The sequence below is a fragment of the Stenella coeruleoalba genome (assembly GCF_951394435.1).
Source record: "Stenella coeruleoalba genome assembly, chromosome: 12".
Lineage (NCBI taxonomy): Eukaryota > Metazoa > Chordata > Mammalia > Artiodactyla > Delphinidae > Stenella > Stenella coeruleoalba.
This window is the reverse complement of record NC_137158.1, coordinates 70419496-70442145: the sequence shown is the minus strand read 5'-3', so window position 1 is coordinate 70442145 and position 22650 is coordinate 70419496. Positions and strand designations below refer to the sequence as shown.

The window sequence follows — 22650 nt, the reverse complement described above, 5'->3', positions numbered from 1 at the left end:
GCTCAGCCTCCATCACCTTTCACCTGAACTCTACTTGTCCTCTCTTCCCTTGGTCCTTTGATCTTAGATATTGTCTAACGCATTACATCCATGACTGGCCCTATGTCCTAACTTACACAAAACAGAAAACTGTTCTATAGCACCCCAATCTGTAAAGAAAATACCCAAACATTAAACACAACATTGTGAGAGCTTGAGGAACAAGAAACTAAGGGAGTCAGAGAAGATTTCGTTAAAAATGACCTTGAAACTGGACCTAAACTGATTTTAAGGACATTTCAGAATACTGGACAAACTAGCTCATAAGCTACTCCATTTAGACTCCATTATTACATGATGTTCCCTGAACTCCATCCAAGCCTTTGATTCTTATGAATATAACTCCCTTCCTTCTTACCCTTGATTACAGCCATGTGCCTAAATCCTGTGCCTAAATCCTGTGTGGCTTTTAGATCCTGGCTGACATACTTCCTACTCAAGGAAGCTTTGCCTTACTCTTCACAATGAAGGGAATCTCTGTCAGTATTTCCCTTTGGCTTCTCTGTTGCTGCCTAGCACATAAAGTTTTTAAATCAAAACACAAAAGAATATGTATAATACGTATGTGTGGTCTAAACAAAAATAATAGAACAGGCTCCCATTAATTCATTACACAGCTATAGAAATAGGCTATCACTGTATGTTGGAAGCTCGTTGGAAAAATCTCCTTAATTACATCCCCTCACAATCACAGGGAGAACCACTAATCATTGTATTTCACTTTAAATTTCTGAAAGTATATATGTGTCCCTAAATAACAGAGCACTTAGTTCTGCCTGGTTTTGAACTATATAAATAAATGGAATCAAACTGTACAAATTTCTTCTGCTACTTGATTTTTTTCACGCAACTTTATAATTCTAAGATTCAACCATGTTGATGCTGATTACTAGTTTATTTTTGCTGCTGTATATCATATTTATGAATATGCCAAAATGAAACAAATGTTACTATTAATAAGTGCTGCTATAAATCCTATACATATTTCCTGGAGTACTCCGATAATTTTCAAACTCAAAGCATTCACCCATGGGGACTTCCCTGGTGGCGCAGTGGTTAAGAATCCGCCTGCCAATGCAGGGGACATGGGTTTGATCCCTGGTCCAGAAGGATCCCACATGCTGCAGGGCAACTAAGCCCGTGAGCCACAACTATTGAGCCTGTGCTCTAAAGGCCGCGAGCCACAACTACTGAGCCTGCGTGCCACAACTACTGAAGCCCGTGCACCTAGAGCCCGTGCTCCACAACAAAGAGAAGCCACCGTAATGAGAAGCCCGTGCACTGCAACAAAGAGTAGCCCCCACTTGCTGCAACTAGAAAGAGCCCGCGCGTAGCAACGAGACCCAACGCAGCCAAAAAATAAATAAATGAATCAATAAATTTATAAAAAAAAAAAATCATTCACTTGTGTCCTAGGAGACTGCTCTGTGCCAGAGATTGTATGAGGCCTGAAGTGGAGAAGAAAGCAGACTCACCCCTCACATAAAAGATTAGTTCATTTGGAGAGACAGACGGTAAGTAAGTAAATACATAGAATATCACATATTATGACAAGTGCCACATAAGAAAAGAACGGGCCCTGGTCTGATTCCATCCTGCGTGACTGTTCCTTCGAACGGTAGTCTTTTATCTCCGTCCACTTTCTCTCCCACCGAAGTGCGTGCCACCAACCCATGGAAGATTCGATGGACATGGACATGAGCCCCCTGAGGCCCCAGAACTATCTTTTCGGTTGTGAACTAAAGGCCGACAAAGATTATCACTTTAAGGTGGATAATGATGAAAATGAGCACCAGTTATCTTTAAGAACGGTCAGTTTAGGGGCTGGTGCAAAGGATGAATTGCACATTGTCGAAGCAGAGGCAATGAATTATGAAGGCAGTCCAATTAAAGTAACACTGGCAACTTTGAAAATGTCTGTGCAGCCAACGGTTTCCCTTGGGGGCTTTGAAATAACACCACCTGTGGTCTTACGGTTGAAGTGTGGTTCAGGGCCTGTGCATATTAGCGGACAGCACTTAGTAGCTGTGGAGGAAGATGCAGAGTCAGAAGATGAAGAGGAGGAGGATGTGAAGCTCCTAAGTATATCTGGAAAGCGTTCTGCCCCTGGAAGTGGTAGCAAGGTTCCACAGAAAAAAGTAAAACTTGCTGCTGATGAAGATGAAGATGATGATGATGACGACGATGATGATGATGATGATGACTTTGATGATGAGGAAGCTGAAGAAAAAGCTCCAGTAAAGAAATCTGTACGAGATACTCCAGCCAAAAATGCACAAAAATCAAACCAGAATGGAAAAGACTCAAAACCATCAACACCAAGATCAAAAGGTCAAGAATCCTTCAAAAAACAGGAAAAAACTCCTAAAACACCAAAAGGACCTAGCTCTGTAGAAGACATTAAAGCAAAAATGCAAGCAAGTATAGAAAAAGGTGGTTCCCTTCCCAAAGTGGAAGCCAAATTCATCAATTATGTGAAGAATTGTTTCCGGATGACTGACCAGGAGGCTATTCAAGATCTCTGGCAGTGGAGGAAGTCTCTTTAAGAAAATAGTTTAAACAGTTTGTTAAAATTTTCCGTCTTATTTCATTTCTGTAACAGTTGATATCTGGCTGTCCTTTTTATAATGCAGAGTGAGAACTTTCCCTACCGTGTCTGATAAATGTTGTCCAGGTTCCATTGCCAAGAATGTGTTGTCCAAAATGCCTGTTTAGTTTTTAAAGATGGAACTCCACCCTTTGCTTGGTTTTAAGTATGTATGGAATGTTATGATAGGACATAGTAGTAGTGGTGGTCAGACAAATGGAAATGGTGGGGAGACAAAAATATACATGTGAAATAAACTCAGTATTTTAATACAGTAAAAAAAAAAAGAAAAGAACGGAACCTATGACATGGAAAATCAGGAGTGACCTAGTTTGGAGTAGAGTAGCCAAGAAAGACTCATTAGAGACGGGTGAGTTAAACTAGGACCTAAAAAGGAAAAGAACGCACCAGCCACAAAGAGCTAAGACAGGAGCTCTTCAGGCAAGAGGAACAAAATACAGAGGTCACCATTTCAATGTCCACTAGAACTGTGAGAGCCCGCCGTGGGCCGCGGTGAATGAGGCGAATGGAGAGACCGGCCAAGGCAAAGGCCGTTCTGTGCTGAGGGCAGCAGGATCTGTTGTAAGCAGGGGGGTTGTGTCCACGTGTAACGTGCTATCTCCAGATTTACGCTCCTTGAGTGTGGGAACCGAGTCTGTTTATATTGTTTTATCTCTTGCACAGTCTTGGAGCCCGATTAATGAATGAACAATGACAGCAACAACAGTGTGCCCTCTTTGTTAGGACACTGTGCTGGGTGGAGAGTCACGTGAAATGAGAGGCAACCGTTGACCTAAAGCAGGTGTCGACACAGATGGGGCAATTTTCCTCACATTATCTGTCACACAAAGCCACGCAAGAGGTGCTGATGGGAGAAAAAGTCGTTACAGGCCATCATAAAGTTCTGGAAAAACTGGAGGCAGGTGGGATTAGCTTGTAAATGTTTCCAAAAGAAGTAAATTTTTAACAGAATTTGGGAGGACTAAGGGGTTACAGACGATTGCAGAGGAAGAAGGGTCAGGGCATTTCGAGTAAACAGAAAGGATGGGAGAGGAAGAAGCAGATTAATCATAAACAGGTAGCTGGGTCAGTGGTGCCAAGGCCCCACTAGGAGAGCACTGGGGTCAGGAGGCAGCGGGGCAAGTGGCAGCCAGGTGGCCCTAAGGACATCACCTCGAACGTTTACAATCGAACACAACCCAGCATGTTTCTAAGTGTGCGTTACTAAATGTCGTTTACTTTAGAGGTGGGAGGCATCTCTCTTCTGCTCCTCTCTGGTTTGGAGGGATGAGCTGAAGGATGGAGTTTTTTCTTTAGGACTCAGAAGAACCCACAGAAGAAAACAGCAAATGCGTTAATATGTTTATCTGCCCAGAAGTATTACTAAAAACTGGGCCCATGTTCACAGTGATACAAAGCAGTCTCCCATCAATGGAGATTTTGCGGCTGAGTCATTTGTCCTCATTTTTAGCTCATCAGGCCTGAGAAGCCCTTCCAGGTCTGTCAGCTAGATTCTGGACATGCAGCTGAGCCTCTTTCAAAACTGCTGTCACCCTGGCCCGACTGAGCTCACTGAAATCCCTTCTGAGTGCCCCAAATTCACTTCCTATTCCCTTACGGCTCAACGTACAGATCACGAGCCAGAGTGTGCTGGCTTTGTATTTTGAGACTGGTCATTCCGCCATACTTGCTGTGACCACTACAACCTGCCAATGATTTCTGGGGCTCCAAGGATTACGGGCTTCCACGCCACCTCAGCCTCTCATCCATCGCCTCATCTGGAGGTGTTTTTCAGCCCTTCAGACAGCTCTTCCACACGTAGCTTGTTTCTCTTATTCTAAAGCTTTGCGTTACTATATCTTCTCGGAATGATTCTACGCTTCTCTTTCCTCAGCTCTCCTCATGTAACCAGCTTAAAATGTATTTCTAATTTCTACTGACTTACAGAGCAGGTTTTTAACCTTAATATATCATTTTTCTAAGGGTATTCTGCAAAGCTTCACTGAAGAGCCTAGACGTACAACAACTGTTAACAAGAGGCAGCAAACAGGACTATTTGGAATTATTCAAATGATGCTGTTGTAAACGTATAGGCAAATGTTACTTTCCATATTAACTACCTGACAAAGCCTAAATGTTCTTTGAGTAGACTCAATCATTAAAACTGCAAGCACAGATAGAATCCAGACAGCTGAAATCTATACTCTATCACAAGCATTCATATATATACTTAAATTTAGGTTATGGGGAAAGGAATAATCCTTTAGTAAAACTATCACAGACTACCACTCTGAACATACTCTCTACAGGTTAAAGTTCATGTTGATAACATTAAATGTCTCAAGACATGTTTAAATGAACACAGAGCCCTTTATCTAATATTCTAGGTACCAGTTCAAATTTGGGTCAGGAATGCCATTTTTCAATGTTCCTTTAATTATATGATTGCACTGAATCAAACTGTTTGGAATCCTACACTTGCAAATGAATCCAAAGTACTAAAAAGGCAATGATCTACTACTTTGATTCCTTGATTTAATCCTTTTAAATTGGGCGGCAGCATAATTTTTGAAAAAGCTTTTCATGTGACTCCTGTATTTTGGTTAATTTCGTTCTCCAACTGAGAATGGCATCTGCTCATTGGTTTTACTACTGCACGCATGCTGCTGGTGCGAATAATGAAGCATTCGCAGAAACACAGCCAAGTCCTTGAGCGAGGTACACTGAAAAGCAGATTAACTCCACACACACATCACCCTCTTCATTTATCTTGGTCTTAAAACAAAACAAAACAAAACAAGAAAGGCAATCCAAATAACAGAGTGATTAACTTCGGCAGGATAAACTCACAACATAGTGCTTTTTGTAGTCTTCGGATTTTGATGGCTGTACGGTAGGCAGAGAAACGTACATTATTCAGGTCAGCTGAAATGGGAAACAGAACACATTCAAAACATGCTTATGATTTAACTTACACTGAATGGCAAGAATATATTTGTTTACTTCAGTGATGGAAAAGTATTATGTCTGTTCACATGAAAAGGTCTATTCCTAAAATCTACAACATTTAAGAAAATAATTAAATGTTCATGAGCACCATGGTGAGATACTTTCCAAAGCAGTGCTACACAGATTTCAAGAAAGCATTTTCAAAAAGGAAATGGAGGGAAATGAGGAAAAGGAAACACAGCCTGTTGACTTTCCATGGCCTAATAAATACATCCCACTGTAGGCCGAGGGCCCTGCCTTCTCTACTGCTAAGAGGGATCCTCCTGCAGGGCATCTTCCCCAAGGACAATCAGTTTTCTGTCAACTAGGCTGTCCATCTCACTGCTCACAAAGCTAGTCTTATTTCTATGCTCCTTCTGTCCTGATCGATTTGCTTCCTCTGCCCTTTTATCAATCTGGTTAAAATTATACTATAATCAATACTCAAATCTTTAGAAACAATAGATTAACTCCAGTTAATAATATTGTATTGTATATATAAAAGTTGCTAAAAGAGTAGATCTTAAAAGTTCTCATCACAAGAAAAAAAACTATGTAACTATGTTTGATGATGGATGTTAATTAGACTTAACTGTGGTGATCATTTCACATATATACAAATATCGAATAATTACGTTGTACACCTGAAACTAATATATTGTTATAGGTCAATTTTATCCTAATTTTTAAAAAATCTTAAAGATTTAGCATCAAGTTGAGAAAGAGAAGACACTGGAATTTCTTTCTCTGTCCCTTAAAGACAGAGTATCCGTATGAGAGCCTAGAAGAGTTAGAAGAAAACTCAGAAATCATCAACATTGGCCTCTTCGTTTTACCAACTAAACAATCCAGTGGCTTTTCTCTTGCTTGATCAACCTTTGCAGCTGTCCTCACCTACCCAAACAGAAGCTCACACAGAAGCCTGATATTTAAAGAGATAAAAAGGAGTGCCCCCTCCTTGCTGAAATGGGAGTGGGCATGAGAGCTTTGGGGTGCCACTCTCCCTCTCCAGCAGCACCTTAGCTCTCCCCAAAAGAAAACTCTTTCAAAGCCACTGGAATGACCTAAAAGAAGCAGCTAAATAATCAGTTCAAAGTCACATTCCACTAGAAATCTACAAGGTCATAATTCTCATCTCACGTGTTTTCATGCATTTTTATATTAAAATGAATTTAGCTTTTAATGACAACTTAGACAAAATGAAACTAGGCAAGCTAATTTAATAATATTTACTAAATAAAAAGTGAGTGAAAAGCAAATTTAAAGCACTGGATTAGAGGCTGCTGTACTCTAATTGTTTTTGTTTTCACTCAAAGCTGAAGTTTAAGATGACTCAATATGAGAGACGTAAAACAAATTACACTCCTTTTAAAATCAACCTTCTTTGGCTCACACCATTTCAAACCCTGCATTCTCTTAAGAAGAAAGGTAAAATCTGTTTATTGCATTGTCCTTAGAAATTCAACGGCTTTCACATGCCCATGACATGATCCTTTAAACATAACATGCCATGTAAGGAAAGATGGTGACTAGTGTCCATTTAAGAATATACAACTCTCAGTTGTTTAGGTTAATTCATTACTATTAACTAAAATAACACTCACCAAGAGATTGAAAGAGTTCAGTCATTTTAGGATGATCCCAAGAGGTTGTCTGTGTTTGATGACTGGAAAAAAATAGTAATATATTTAAATAAAAGAATGTATAAAATAATAACTGTCACACAGAAAATATGCAAATAGGATTTTTATTCAAATTTTTAAGAATACATGCAAAACTATCCCCCGATGGATCACTCAGAAACCTGATGCCCAGTTATTACTTAATATATAAAACAGATTTTTATTTGAGCAATTATATCATGAAACTATGCATGAAATAATTTGCTTTATCTATTTCAAAAAGCATTACAACTAAAGATTAAAACCTAGATATAAAATGTGACTGTCATGGACCCTGGCGCCTCAGCCTTGATGTAGCCAGATCAGCGTAGGCTCCAGAATAATTCTACTCAAGTTCGGTAGATACAGATTCTCATTCAGAATAAATCCTCTGAGAGCAGAAGTGCTCTGAAGACTTGCTAAACTTTAGAAGTCCTAATCAGATTTCTAAAGAACAGAGAAATAGTTTAACTGTGAATAACGTCTCCACCTCACAATCTACTGAGTCTTCCCCCTCTTTAACCTTGAGTCCTTCTCTCTTCAGTGTAAATGTGCCCTGTGGGGACTCACTCAGAAACCTAGAGCTGGTACAAAGCTTATCTTAAGTGAGTCAACAAATGCAGAAAGAAGCCTTGTCAGAGCTTCCTTTATCTGACTTAAAAGTAGCATCTTCTTGGAAATGAGGCTACCGTAAAAATCCCCTCAGGAGAGTTTCAGGGCTATGAAGAAGACAAAAAACCACTAGCACCTGCACAAACAAACATTATCACAAACTTTCTTATCTCATGTTTGTTCTCCTAAAGAAACACATATCTTTCCTAAAGAAACCTACTGGTTCTTCTCTTAGGAGCCTTTTCTCCCCAATGCCTTTCCCCTACTACATTGAATATATAAGCCCCAAATTCCAACCTCCTTTTTGAGTTACTCATCACTGTATGCAGACTGCATCCATAAATAAACTCTTTTCTCTTGCTAATTTGCCTTTTGTCAGTTTAATTTAGAGGTCACCAGAAATTGAACCTAAGAGGGTAGAGAAAAAAAATTGTTTCTCCTCCCTGATATGCTCTTCGTGAGTATCTGGATTCTCCACTCCCCTTACATATGTGTTTCTCTTTTGTCATTTTAACTTCACACTCCTCTCTCAGCTCTCAGACTCCCCTGGTTAACCAGTATTCTTTATAGGTATTGGAACAGTTTTCTTCATGATCCTTATTCCTCACTTTAGAAGCAAGATTTTATACTTTCTCTTTTTCTGTAAATTCCAAAACTAATTAGAAGTTTTGGGGAATAAGGTAAGGGTAATAATACAGATGAATGTAGTGCTTACGTTAGGTTCCTTCTTTGTGTGTGTGTGTGTGTGTGTGTGTGTGTGAACAGCTCTTCAGTGGGTCAGTGGCCTTAGTTAAAAATAGTTTACTGTCCATTATCTAGGTCAGAATAGAGTAATAACATTTAATAGTACTCCAAAGACTTCTTGGATGACACTCAGTTTTTATAAAACTGTTTAGTAAGCTAAGTGAAATTGCACAGTACACAAGAGACAGTGATATTAAAATATTCATACAATCAAATTTCAGGGAAATTAATGTTTAAAACCTATGCAATATATCAAGAAGTGGGGCATGTAACTGCGAAAAGAACATAATCGATGTTATTGTACACAGGTAACAGAACCCCCAAACAACTCATAATTTGCTTTGAAAAATACTTCAAGTTTAGATTTGAAATTAGGTATGTAAAATGTCCTGGAAATTCCAAAATCTCAAACAAAATAACATACGGTCAATGTGAAGGTCTGCCTCTGCAGAGTTGGAAAGTTGTCTGATTCCTCTACCGGGTTCCTGACACCAATGGGAAGGCAAATATTTCCAAATATTTTGCTACCAAACACCAACCAAATCATCATTCTACCCTTTGACTAAATATCTAAATTGCTCCAAAGACCACAGAGAAAGCACCAAAGCTGTGTGCCCTGTTATTTTTACTGTTCATAGTGTAGCCCAAAGCTTGACAGAAATGCAGAATCTCAGACCCCTAACTGTATGGAACCAGAATCTTCATCTCATCAAAATCTCAAGTGATTCATATGCACATTCAAGTTTGAGAAGTACTGATGTAAAGGGCTCCTAATACATGAATGGAAGTACAAAATAAAAATAGAAAAGACATCTCCAAATTTTGCTAATAAAACAACCTCCTCCCTACTATTAATAAGAATTAAAGAAGAAAAAGAAGAATTAAAGAAGGATTTGCTGAAAATACAGTATAATCGAAAGAAATTCATCACAGGCTCCCAGTTTTAAGAGAGCCTACCAGTATTCACTTGATCTCTTGTCTCTTCTCTGGAGTAATTTCAATCCCCATAGCAACACTACTGCTCAGAGATGGACATCCCATCGTGAAGGACCAAACCAGGCTCGAGGACCAAACCAAGGCTCAAGAACCGAACTAAAACTATGAGTAACGCAGAGCCAACTTTATACTGAAACAACAAATATAAGTACACTTTCTCTAGAATCGCAAGTGTTGTGCTTTGGCAAACAACCTCTATGGTACCACAAGGGACAAACACCACGAAGCAGTCAGACAGAGGACTGAGAATCCACTGAGAACACCCTCTTGCTAATGGCTCTTTTTACTGAAACCACCACTAGGAGCTGAGGGAACACACACATTTGGCAAACAGATGGAAGGAGGGAAACGGCACCTCCCTTTGTGAATTCAATACCAGTTGATTCATTAGGCAGAACTGCCAACGCTGAAAATAAACACAGCCTCTCGTTACGAAAGTACAACTGCAGCTTACCAAACAGCAGTTAAAAAGAAAAAAAAAGTAGTAGATGCAGTTGGCAGTTGGATTTTCTTTCTTTCATTCTTTCTCTTTTGTAAGTTGCGGGGAGGGTTTTAAAGCAAAATCCACACTCAAGCCAAAGGCTCAAAGTATTTGAACAGCTGCAGATCGGTCAGCTCATCCTGCCAAAATGCTTCCACTCCTCCCAGAGGAGGCGACCAAAACAGAATAAAAGAAGCATTTCCCCCAAAATAACAACAGCTTAGGTTCTGGCCAATCTCAAATATACTCAAAGAGGGGTAGAACTTAATACTGTACAGCTTGATAAGCTATAAAGTAAAGTTGCAATTTTGTTCCTAAAGATCCTCTTTGTAAGAGGGAACAGACACAGGAATCTGTCCAAGAATAAAACGAAAAATTAAAAATCTAACCAAGCTTCAATTAGGAGTTAAGTCCAAATCATATGAGGCAAACAACAGAGAGAATATGTAACATATAACTAACTAGGGTGCCCAGCCAGACCAGTTTTGCTTGCGTGGGGAAAAATGGTGACGCCTTTGATGTGGGCCAGAAATTAGTGAGTGATACACCTGTGTAGCTGAGATTATCTTTGGGCTATTTTAAACTCTGCAAAATGAAGAAAACTGATAGTAATGCAAATGGTATTTTGTCCACCAAAAATGCAAATTGTGTCCACTCAAATGCAACTGATTATTGTCCTGATGGATACTGACCAATTTGTCAGCTTTGCATCCATCCTTAATTCATTTTAGCATCCCTAACTTGACTGTGAAGACTCGTACTTAGTATTCTCCTCGGAACCTGTTACAACTTCTTACCCATACCCTTATTAATTAGTGAGTTGAATGAAATCTTTGACACATGCTCTTTTTATATTTGTACAAGTCAAGATTTTACCTACTTTAAATTTTATTAAAATTAATTTTATTTTTAATTGAGATACAATTGGCATATAACATTGTGTAAGTTTAAGGCGTACAACATGTTGGTTTGATATATTTGTATATTGCAATACGATCACTACTGCAGCATTAGCTAACACCTCTGTCACATCACATAATCATCATTTCCTTTTTTGTGGTAAGAACATTTAAGGTCTAGTCTCTTAGCAACTTTGAAGTTTATCATACAGCACTGGTGTCTATAAATCACTGTGCTGTGCATTAGATCTCCATTACCTAATTTTTAAAATTATCCTTCAACACCTAGGACAGTTCTGGTTTATACCTGCTGTCACATATGATTATCAAAGTGCCCCTGTACTCTTAAGTGTCCCAGTTGGGATAACACATGACCCTAGAGTGTATGGACTTTCAGGAAATATTAAACCAGTAAGGTTAATAAGTAGCATATGCTTCTACCTATTATTATTCATAATGTATTCTCACAAGCCACAGAAAGTTAAACACAAATAAGATTGTACACCAATGAACAGAACACAAAGAATGTTGTGCCACAACACTGCCCAGTATATAAGACAATGAACCAACAGCAATTTACATGTAACGTTGATAAGATACTAATGTCTGGGCAAAGACTGCTCTGGGGAAGGTACTTTTTAAACGCATTTGTTCTCATTAGAGTGGTCTCATTTTTTCCATTAAAAGATTTTGAGATGGGATCCTGGTTATCCAAAAACGGACACTTTGCCAAACACACTTACTTGTTACTTATCGATCCAATTTTATGTTTGAAACTGGATTTTGTGGGTTTTCCATTTATCATTCCATTCCAATTTTAAAGGTGTATAAGAGAAAAAAATTGTAGGTGAGTGAGTTAATTAAAAATACAGGTGTGAGAAAAAGAATAGGTATAATGCTCTGGATAAGACAATCACAGAAAGAGAAATATTTCTTCTTTGCTGTACATAGTGAAAGAGAACACACCAGGTGAGGATGTATAACATTAATTACAGTAATAGTCTATTATTTGAGTGTTCAATTTGCACCAGGTACTCTTCTAAACTCTTTCCATGTGTAACCTCAAATCCAAACAATAATTCTGAGTTTGGTGCCAATATTATCCCCACTTTACAAATGAAGGAAACTAGGACACACTTAGACAACCTGCTCAAGGTCACAGTTAGTAAACAGTGGAAATGGAATCTGAACACAGATGGTCTGATTTAAAGCCTGAGTTCTTAATATGGAAGTGTACTTGCACGATTGGGGTTTTAAAATATTTCTCATCAATCTGTCTAAATTTGAGTCTGAGGTCCATCATTATAATCATTACAAACAACCTCATCTCTCTTGCTTCTCTCACTCATGGCAAAACCCAAGCATGGATCAGCTCAATTACTTGCCTTCTCTGGACGGGAGCAGCTGTGCATGAATACAGCTGGAGAAAATCACTCAACAGACAGACTGATTCTACTTTAAGTATTTGACTTCAAACCTCAAATGTCCAAGTGCTGGCAAATGAACTACATTCCCTAATAAATGTGCCTCTAGAGACCAAAACAACAATCTACTACAGCCATTTCTTTCCCCAAACCTAAGTACGTTTCCCGGCCTAAGTATCATTTAACTGGATCTCACACTTCATTGTAAAAACTAAAAACCATCAGACTAGAATTCCTTCATCTTCCCACCACTAAATCAATAAACTTCCCTCCATCTGCCAGATTGTCTTTTTTCCCCCTTTTTAAAATGAGGAGTGATCCCCTCTCCTATGAAAGGTTCTTCCCAAAGATTTCTAAACAACTCTTGTGCAGTTAATCCACTAGTCTCAATAAGACTAGTCTCAGAATGTAAATGTTGAAGGGTCTGCCATCCTTAATATCTCTCTCTCTCTCTCTCTCCCCACCCCCCGACAACAACATACCCCCTATCTTGCATCTATATTTCCTGCTAGCTAGCACCCCTTTTCTCTTCTTTGCAGACAAAATTCTCAAATGAAGAGTCCACATCCTCATGTCCCATTTAGGACTCAACCCACTTCTATTTGATTTCTAACCTCATTCCTCCACCCAAACTGGTCCTGTCAAAATTATCAGTAAACTCCATGTTGTCAAGTGGAATGCCTGCTTTTCTGTCTTCAGCTCGCTAGACCTCTCCTCACAAGTCGGGGGGAATAAGGAAGAGACAATAAACTTCACAAGTAAGTTACACAGTATACTAGAAGCTGAGAGGTGCTGTGTAAAAAACAGAATCTCCGGAATGAAGTTGACACAGGCGAAATGTAGGCTCTTCGAACACCCTCTTTACATATACTTATACAAGTTATATATAGGAATCAAGCAGGGCTCCCAAGTAATCAAATTTGCATTCAGGTGCCTAAAGCATAAAGACAGAAAACACATTCTGGCAACCTGATGTGATGTCATTTATCTGAGTAATATCTTTTTAAAGACCTAAGAGGTAACATTTTGGAATTTTTAATCCCCCCAATCTTGGTTTCATCATGCATGAATATACAAAGAATATGGAATACTTCTATCAGTAATATCGATTCTTTCTCTGTGTGTGTGCCTGTGTGTTTGTGTGTGCTTGTGTGTGTGACTAGGGTGGAGGGGCCTCTGGGGAGGGGACAGGGGTAGCACATGAGAATGCTGTGTGAGCGTAAACGTATATGTTCCTCAGGTTTTATGTAACTTCTTGAACCCTCGCAAACACTTCCTACCATTCTCTAGTCTTTTAAAGGCAGAAAATCCAAGATTATACTTTTGGAAACACAAGAATAAATCTAAGGGAAAACTTAAAGTTTGACTGTCAACACTTCAAGGAAAAAACAAACCCTTCTGCTCAAGATCCAAATAAGATAGATGATCCCACTTGGCAACGGATATCATAAAAGCACAACAGCTTCCTTAAGAAAATGCCATTGGTTTGTCATCAAAATGAAGACACAAATCAGGAAGACTAAATTGTAAACAATGGATAATTCCAAATCTGTTGGATTCAATTATAAAACTGCTGTTAAAAAGAAACAATAAGCCCAAAATGGAGTCACTTGTGCTACACCCCACCGAGACTTAATACCTAACCTCACTGCAGTTTCAGCCTCTCCCAGGAGTGGAATAAACCAATCAGTCAGGAATGTCCTGGTCAGCACTAGTGAGGGAATCTATATAATAAGACTATTGTATTCCCTTTCCCACAAAAGAAGATGTCCTGGCCTGAACCAGTCCTTTCTTTTATTTTGCTAATAACTTTCTTGTTATCAGCCTCAGCCCCCCAGTTTCTACAAGAGCCTTCCATTTTGTACAATTCCTTGAAGCTCCTTGCTCTTTACTAGATGAGCTTCTGTCCTATTCATAGATCGTTGAATAAAGCCAATGAGATCTTTAAATCTACTCAGTTGAATTTTGCTTTTTAACAATGTGCTTAAAAGTATTTCACATGTAGGATACAAAATAGAAATTGTATCTATTTCAAAGATACAATCATGTAAAGGGCTATAAAGAAACACAGGCTACAGCACACCCCAAAATACAAGTGTCAATACCCCAGGCATGAACGATAGAACAAGACAAGGTTTGTTTGAGTTTGTTTTTAAGTCGAGTAGTAGGATTAACGACCAAAATGGATATGCCTGGGTGTGAGAGGAGATTCAGGTGACACTTGTTTTGAAGGCACTGGAAGACTGTCTGGAAGAATAAACACTTAATAAATGCTGGGGAGCCTCTCATCTGGTAATATCTCTACATGGACCCAGAACTCAGAGGGAGTCCCAATCCCACCCAACTCTACCCTCCTGTCTCTTTAAACCCTCAAACTAGGGAGAATCAGACCATCAACCAACACTCCCGCAGGTCGTCTGTTGTTGCACTGGGGAGCCCTGTACACTCCTGCTTGCGGGTGTTAACCGCAGAATTATGTTCCCACCAGAGTTCAGTTTATCATTGTATCCTTAGAGTTTGTTTTCAAAGCTGAATTTATATCATTTAGTTTTTTTAAATTTAACTACTTTATCTCTTTCACATATATTTTTAAATGAGAAATTAATTCTAATTTTTTCTATAGAGTTGTATTGAATCTTCTACTGTATCATTTCAGCTAATCATCAGTACAGAAAAAGATATTCTATTTATTTCACAATTTTCATATTATTACTTCTGTACTGTTGCTAATTGTAATGACTATTTAAAAATTTAATCAGTACAAATTCAAGTACAGATATCTTTTATTTTTCCTTCCCTTAATGACCCCTCAGTGACCTTGCCTGTACCGTATCGTAGACCTTTATTAATTGCATCCCTGACTCTAAAAATCACACTGTGTAGTAAGGCTGATGGTGCTGTTATAATTCAATGTAACTGAGTAATCTAGAAGATTTCAAGCCAAAACTGCACTTCATAGTTATAATAACTCCGGCACCAGCAACGTATGGATGAATGGCAGGAAAGATGGTATCTTCTTAAGTCCTGAACTAGTCAATGTATTTCTAAGACAGTGTCAACTCCACCTAAATTACCTCAACAAACTAGGACACTGGTAGATAATCTAGTAGTTGCCCATTTGGGGGCTGCTGCGCAGCAGGCGGTCTCCTGCTTAGTTTTCTAGTTAGCCAAGGTATGCTCCTCGTTTGTCTGAAGCTGCCTCCAGCTCCAGAAGGTTGAGCGATCCCAAGGTGCTTACATTCTTTCATAAAGCAATTTTATTCTTACCTCCTCATCAGCGGAGTTGGCCCAGTGAGGGTTTTTTTTTGCAGTATGCGGGCCTCTCACTGTTGTGGCCTCTCCTGTTGCGGAGGAGCACAGGCTCCGGACGCACAGGCTCAGCGGCCACAGCTCACGGGCCCAGCCACTCCACAGTATGTGGGATCTTCCTGGACCGGGGAACGAACCCGTGTCCCCTGCATTGGCAGGTGGACTCTCAACCACTGCGCCACCAGGCGAAGCCCAAGGCCCAGTGAGTTTTAAACATTTATTTTCAAGAAAAATAGTCACAGACCATTTCTTGGAAAAACAGACTCTCCAGTACATTCTCTTATATTTCTATTTCATTTATTTATTTATCACTAAAACCAAAAACACAAGCCCCATTTCTGGAAAGAGACTCAAAGTGTGTCCCAAGACTTCTCCACTTAAAATTCTGGAACCGAAAAAGATGCCCTCTCCCATCATGATTAAGGAAGAGGAGAGGGATGAAGGCTGCTCTAGGAAGCCTTTCAGAGAGAACTAGCTTCCATTATTAGAAATATCTTTGTTATGGATTTATTTGGTTCTGGGATGAGTTTCCTTAACATTTAAAGATAAAATGCTTTATGTTAATTTCTCTTTTTCTGTTGTTATACCTATACATTTGTTAGCTTTGATTTTCCAGTGAGGCTGGATATTTGAATTTCCCATTGCTGCCACTCCTCTCTGCTCTTATTTAGGGAAGAAATATTTCACCTACATCATCTAAGCAGGGTTCGCAATTCCTCTAAAGAAATAAGCATTAATTCTCTCCTTTAGACTGTGCATACATGAGACAAGTATATGCAGTTTATGCAAATAAATTGCATGACTGCTATAAAGAACAACTACTTGCTCTCCAAGATTTCATTTGTAACTATAAACTACATTTTTTTTTTCTAGCAACTGATGGATTAGGGCAATAGAGGGTACCCTTGGGAGGCAAGACAGGGGTCTAAAACAGTACTGCAGGATTATCCATAATGAACACAAGGACAGAAAAGGAAATATAAAAGAGATGTAATAAATTGAGGGAAATCTTGATTTAGACCTATTCATAAGGGGGAGTTAGAACAAGGTAGAGACTGCAAGGTAGCGGTATTTGTAGATTCAGATTAGTTTATTCCGATTAATACATTGTAATATTGAGGAATGTCAGTTGTAGAGAATGTGAGAGGTATTATCTATATAATCAGAGATGACGAAAGTGTTCATGTTAAAGCTGGGTGTGTGTGACTGCATTATAAAGAATTAAGCTTTGTACTTCAGATTCTAGTGGGAAAAACAAAGCTATAGAACTGGTGAGCTGTGAGCGAGACCAGAATCATCATTTGTACCAAGACAAAGTCACGCACTTGGGGTTTAGAGGAGATGCTGTAGAGGGAGAGAGGAAAACCATATTTCCTCATTATCCTTTACTAAATTCTATGAAGCAGGATGGCTTACTAACAGGCTGAATAAGGTAGAGAGTCACCTATGCTAAAAGCCCCTATAAGGGGACCTATAAGAAAGCTTTGTTGGCCAGGCCCCTCTCAGATGGAAATCTCCCCAGTGCCAGAAAACTCCAGACCTTGTGAATGAGCAAAGGTAGAGGAGGACCAGACAGTTTGCTCTCCCACCCCAGAACGCCTGTCATGATCCCACTGGCAGGACTGTGGAGAATGACATTTGCTATCGATAGAAAAGCACCTTTGTCCATCATCAGACCACAGTGTGAACCTTCCTTAATCATATATTTGGCCTACAGGAATTAGCTTATCGTGAATCCTACAGAAAAGGCAGTGTGCAGCGTTGGAGAAAGCATCGTCTTGCTCTTAGACAGCTCTGCACTTACGTGTTGGCACATAGCAGATGCACAGTAAATGGTAACCAGTCTAGAGTGTGAAAGAAAGGATGTCTGCTCATACTTTCTCCACCTGACTGCACTTCCCTAAATATAATCCTTTACCCCACCCAAATTTTCCATGGGACTAAAAACTTCTGTCCTCTCCCTCCTCTAACACAGACAACAGGAGGCAGCAGGTGCATAGTGGTCAAGGGCTCAGGCACTGGAGTCGGTCCCTGGGTTTGGATGCCAGCTCTTAGATTTCCTGGCTGTGTAATCTCAAGCAAGCTGTGTGTGTTCTTATTACCTAAGCCTTGCCTATAAATGGGGGTAATGATAGTACCTATACTTCACTGGGCTACTGTGAGAATTAAAAGAGATAACCCCTGCACAGGATTAGTACAGTGGCTGGCAAATGAATATTCAAAACATATAATTTATGACAATGACCATTATTATCACCCACTATGACTATTTATTAGTATTTATTATTATTATTATTTTTGGATCAAAAAGAGAAGCAATGAGTTTTATATGACTAATATGACATGTTAAGAAAATTCAGCCCGACTTCCCTGGTGGCACAGTGGTTAAGAATCCACCTGCCAATGCAGGGGACACGGGTTCAAGCCCTGATCCGGGAAGATCCCACATGCCGCGGAGCAACTAAGCCTGGGAGCCACAACTACTGAGCCTGTGCTCTAGAGCCTGCGTGCCACAACCACTGAGCCTGCGCTCTAGAGCCCGTGTGCCACAACTACTGCAACCCACGCGCCTAGAGCCTGTGCTCCGCAACAAGAGAAGCCACCGCAATGAGAAACCCACGCACCGCAACAAAGAGTAGCCCCCGCTCGCCGCAACTAGAAAGCCCGCGCGCAGCAATGAAGACCCACACAGCCAAAAAATAAATGAAATTAAAAAAAAAGAAATGAAAAGAAAAGAAAATTCAACCCAAGGCTTTTATTCATCATACCCTTTACACCTGAAACTCGCTGGATGTTAAGTTTTAGTTGAGGAAACGAACAACCTGTAGAAAGCACAACGCATGACCCAAAATTTACAGAGAAAGAGATCGTGCTTTTACGGTAGATTTTTGTACATTGTGAGGGCAGCAAGAGCCATTTCAAATTTTCTTAAATTGATGGAACAATGAGCTGTCATTAGACTATACTAGAAAAGAAAAATAATTAGATCAGCTTTGGAAAGCCTACCTTAGACGCAGCAAATGTCATTTAAAGATATGAGTTTCAACTTCAGATATTAACATAGAGGGATTTACACTACATAGACTCTTAACGGTTCAGATCTATATTGTATCATTTTCTAGAAACAAATGAGTCATGGAGCCACGGCTGTACACCTCAAAATGTTAATAATGAATTACCTAGAGAGAAAGAAGTACATTGGGGAGCCATCCAAGTATGTTTTAACTATCCTATAAAATTAAAATACAAAATAAAAACAATTTGTCCTTCCCATTCTCTGCCATCTTTCTTGCTATATTCTGGCATTAGAGTATATAAAACTATATACTTAAATATTGAAAATATCTAATATTTCTACCTGAAGATTATTTTTTTGTTGGCCAAATTAATACATCCTAATATGCTCCAGGAAACTCTAGTTGCATGACAATCATGCGGTATTTGTTTCTAACATTTTTCTTCTACTTACTTGTGCAGCCATGCAAAGGGAAGTGTATATTAAAAGCCTTTTCATTCATCATTTACTTGCTTATTATTTGGGAATTAAATTTTGTTTTCATAATGATTTTTCATCTGGAAATACTGGCCTGTATAATCTTATCTCTAGTGACTGATGTTCCTTCTTTATAAGGAAATAAACTGTTAGGTTACACAACAGAGCAAATAATGAAAGAATCTGGTTAAACAAGTTTTCTAAAAATAAGAGAATTCACTCTATATACATGGGCAGATTTCTAAATATTTGACAATCCTAAGGCACTTAACACTAAAATTTTAGAATATTTAAGAAAATCCAATCTTTCACTAATGATGCTGAAAATATTTCAGGATGCTACAGTCCTATAGGTCACATTAAAAATATTGGTCATCAATGTATTATATATATTTTGAAATGCTGATTATAGTGCTCTAGCCAATAAGATGCCCGATAAACCAGCTTTCACTCTCCCTGTCTGCCCCATAAGAACCTTGTAGACTGAGCAAGGATACAATTCTGCTAGATCCTCTCAAAATTATAAAAACACTGAATTAGTGAAATTCGAACTTAGACAATGTAATTCTCAGTCACGTATAACCGACCTGGACATATAGAAATTCCTTTTAATAGTAATGTTGAAATGACAAATGGATTTTTTAAAGTGCCAAATCAAATAGATAACCATTGCATTAACATAAACAAGCAACAGATATAAAATTTGTTTTTCTTTTATTTTGGCCGTACCACACAGCTTGTGGGATTTTAGTTCCCCAACCAGGGATCAAACCCGCACCCTCCACAGTGATGGCAAGGAGTCCTAAGCACTGGAACGCCAGGGAATTCCCGAATTTAGTATTTTCTTTACCTAGTAAGGACAAAAATATGCCTCCTGGGTCCAATTTACATTTTTTAAAAATCAGATGACACAGAAGTCTAGGTCAATTCAGTAAATTAATTAAGTTGATTAATTTGCATGGACTTCTAGATTTTGTATAATACATATATCAGTTTTCTATTGCTGCTGTAACAAATTACCACAAAATAAATGTCTCCCTGAGCTAAAAACAAGGTTTTCAAGGGCTGCGTTTCTTTCTGGAGATTCCAAGAGCACATCCCTTTTCCTTGCTTTCTCCAGCTTCTAGAGGCTGTCTGCATTCCCTGGCTCATATCCCCGCCCACGACTTCATATAACCTAACCTATCCATATCCAAGGGTCAGGATATGGGCATCTTTGTATGGCCAGATTCTGCCTATTGCAGCACATCAGATTTATACTAAAACCTGTAATATTCAAGTCAATATTCACCCAGCAAATTGAAACTCTCTAATACTATAAATATTATTATTATGTAGAATATAAATTAGAATGTTTTAAATTTGGATCAGATGATCGCATCTTTTCTTAATAAAGACGTCAATTTGCTGAGCCTTTGACTTCTTTCCCTTCATGCCTGCACGAATTTGATACTAATCAACTGCTTTCCTACCTTATACCTAAATTTATCACAACTCAGTACATGGTAGATTATACACTGATAAAAGTATTAAATTCTCTTAAGACAATGTAACATATATTGCTTATTATATTTATTATGTATTATGGCAAAATTATTATTATTTTTTTAATCTGAGGATACATTTCAGACCACAATAAAACCTTCATAGGAAAATACTATTTCTAAACATTTTGATTTCACACACAAAGAGGGATACTGGAAGAGCAGATTATTAGTGTTGGCATGGATTTTGGAGATACCACATGACATTTTAGGAAGGACATAAAGGAAACTTGGCCCAGAGATCTTCACTTGACTCATGTGAGGTCACAGGACTAATCTGAAACAGCGCTGACTCCTCATAACAGCGAACATTCTTCTCATAACTAGGCCACCGTTCAATTTATACATAAAATAGATCCAACTACAACTCTTATCACCTTTATCACATTGTAAATCAATAATTTACATCTTGGGCTTCCTTGGTGGCACAGTGGTTGAGAGTCCGCCTGCCGATGCAGGGGACATGGGTTCGTGCCCTGGTCCGGGAGGATCCCACATGCCACAGAGCGGCTGGGCCCGTGAGCCATGGCCGCTGAGCCTGCGCGTCCGGAGCCTGTGCTCCGCAACGGGAGAGGCCGCAACAGTGAGAGGCCCGCGTACCGCCAAAAAAAAAAAAAAAATTTACATCTCAAGGGATTTCACAAGATTAACTTTATCATTCTGCCAGTGACAAAACACAGATAAGCCAAGGATCAAATCCTATGCAGACCTTATGTACATTATACAAAATTTATAAAATGTTATGTAATAAGGAGAAACTTACTATGTAAAAAAGGAGAAACTATCAAGTTGACAACAAAAATGCTGGATAATAAACCTAATGTTGCAGGTAACTTCCATAAGTCTAAAAGAAGTTGAAAATATTGAACTTTTTAATGATAAAATACTTCCTTTTTGGTGAAATAAAATGAGAAGAGTCCAAGTACTTTTTAAATGCATTTTCTGGGAGACACAAAAATGGCTTAGAATCAATACAGCTTGATAAACATCATTATGTCAAGAATATTTAGGAATTTTGTCATTTTCCCCAAATATTTTAATACCTGCTTTATAAAAATAACAGCTAAATATACCTATAGCCTCATCTAATGAATTACAAAATCACTCCGAGTTTTAAACTAATTTCTTTCAAATATTAAATATATATTCTCTATATCTTTATAAACATAGATATATAATTTCCTTCATATAATAGGACTGAAATCCATTTTTTAATGTGACTTCATAACTTTGATACTTAACAACTGTTGATAACTTAAAGCCTCTTAAGTTATCAACATAACTTTATTTTCTTGGTATCGTAAAGGAGAATTAAAATCAACTTACTTTATGTAATAGGGCACTTTATTTTGTGAAATGGATCTTTGCCATGGCAGCTGGACTGAAGCTGAAGAAACAAAGGGAGGTTATTGGAAACACTGCTAACCCAAAAGCCTTATGCCTTAATGCAAAACAACTGAACACTTTTTGCAGCAAATTCAATGAGAACTGCTGGATTCCTATAATTATGAAATCTGCTAGGCCAAACAAAGAGTGGCTTTAAAGATTCATTTGAAGCAAAGAAAGAAACAATACAGTCTCAATTTCTAATGTCAACTCTAATTGAACCTGTTGATACAAATATTTTTAAATATCAAGTTTTATTGTTTACAACAATCAAAAATTAAAATTTAGTGCTATCTGGAAACTGTACTCTGTATATACTTTGATTAAGCTAAAACCAAAATTAATTTTACCTGGTATACCCAGATTGTAAACTAGATTTCTTAAGACTGAATTTTCCAGATCATTAATAGCACTCTTCACTTTGCTTCATAGTCACAGGAATAACTATTTAGGACAAATAGCATTTAAAGAAACTCAATTATATGAA

At 38.5% G+C, this 22650-nt stretch overlaps 2 protein-coding genes across 15 annotated transcripts in view; one reads left to right on the top strand and one right to left on the bottom strand.

Moving 5' to 3' along the window:
- Positions 1 to 22650, bottom strand: part of UTRN (utrophin) — a gene marked incomplete at its 5' end in the record, with an annotated part of 496387 nt that overhangs the window by 67734 nt on the left and 406003 nt on the right. For all 14 annotated transcript variants that reach the window (XM_079938689.1, XM_079938693.1, XM_079938692.1 and 11 more), the window contains 3 exons: positions 5477 to 5551; positions 7219 to 7280; positions 22104 to 22164. In XM_079938689.1, coding sequence (XP_079794815.1) covers positions 5477 to 5551; positions 7219 to 7280; positions 22104 to 22164 — 198 coding nt within the window. The remainder of the gene's footprint in view (positions 1 to 5476; positions 5552 to 7218; positions 7281 to 22103; positions 22165 to 22650) is intronic.
- On the top strand, positions 1289 to 3013 carry LOC307195048 (nucleophosmin-like). The gene has a single exon (XM_079938697.1). The coding sequence runs from the start codon at positions 1713 to 1715 to the stop codon at positions 2583 to 2585; it is 873 nt and encodes a 290-aa protein (XP_079794823.1). The 5' UTR covers positions 1289 to 1712; the 3' UTR covers positions 2586 to 3013.

Excerpts from the sequence above, each read along its gene's own strand:
- LOC307195048 (XM_079938697.1), top strand. The coding sequence starts at position 1,713 with ATGGAAGATTCGATGGACATGGACATGAGCCCCCTGAGGCCCCAGAAC.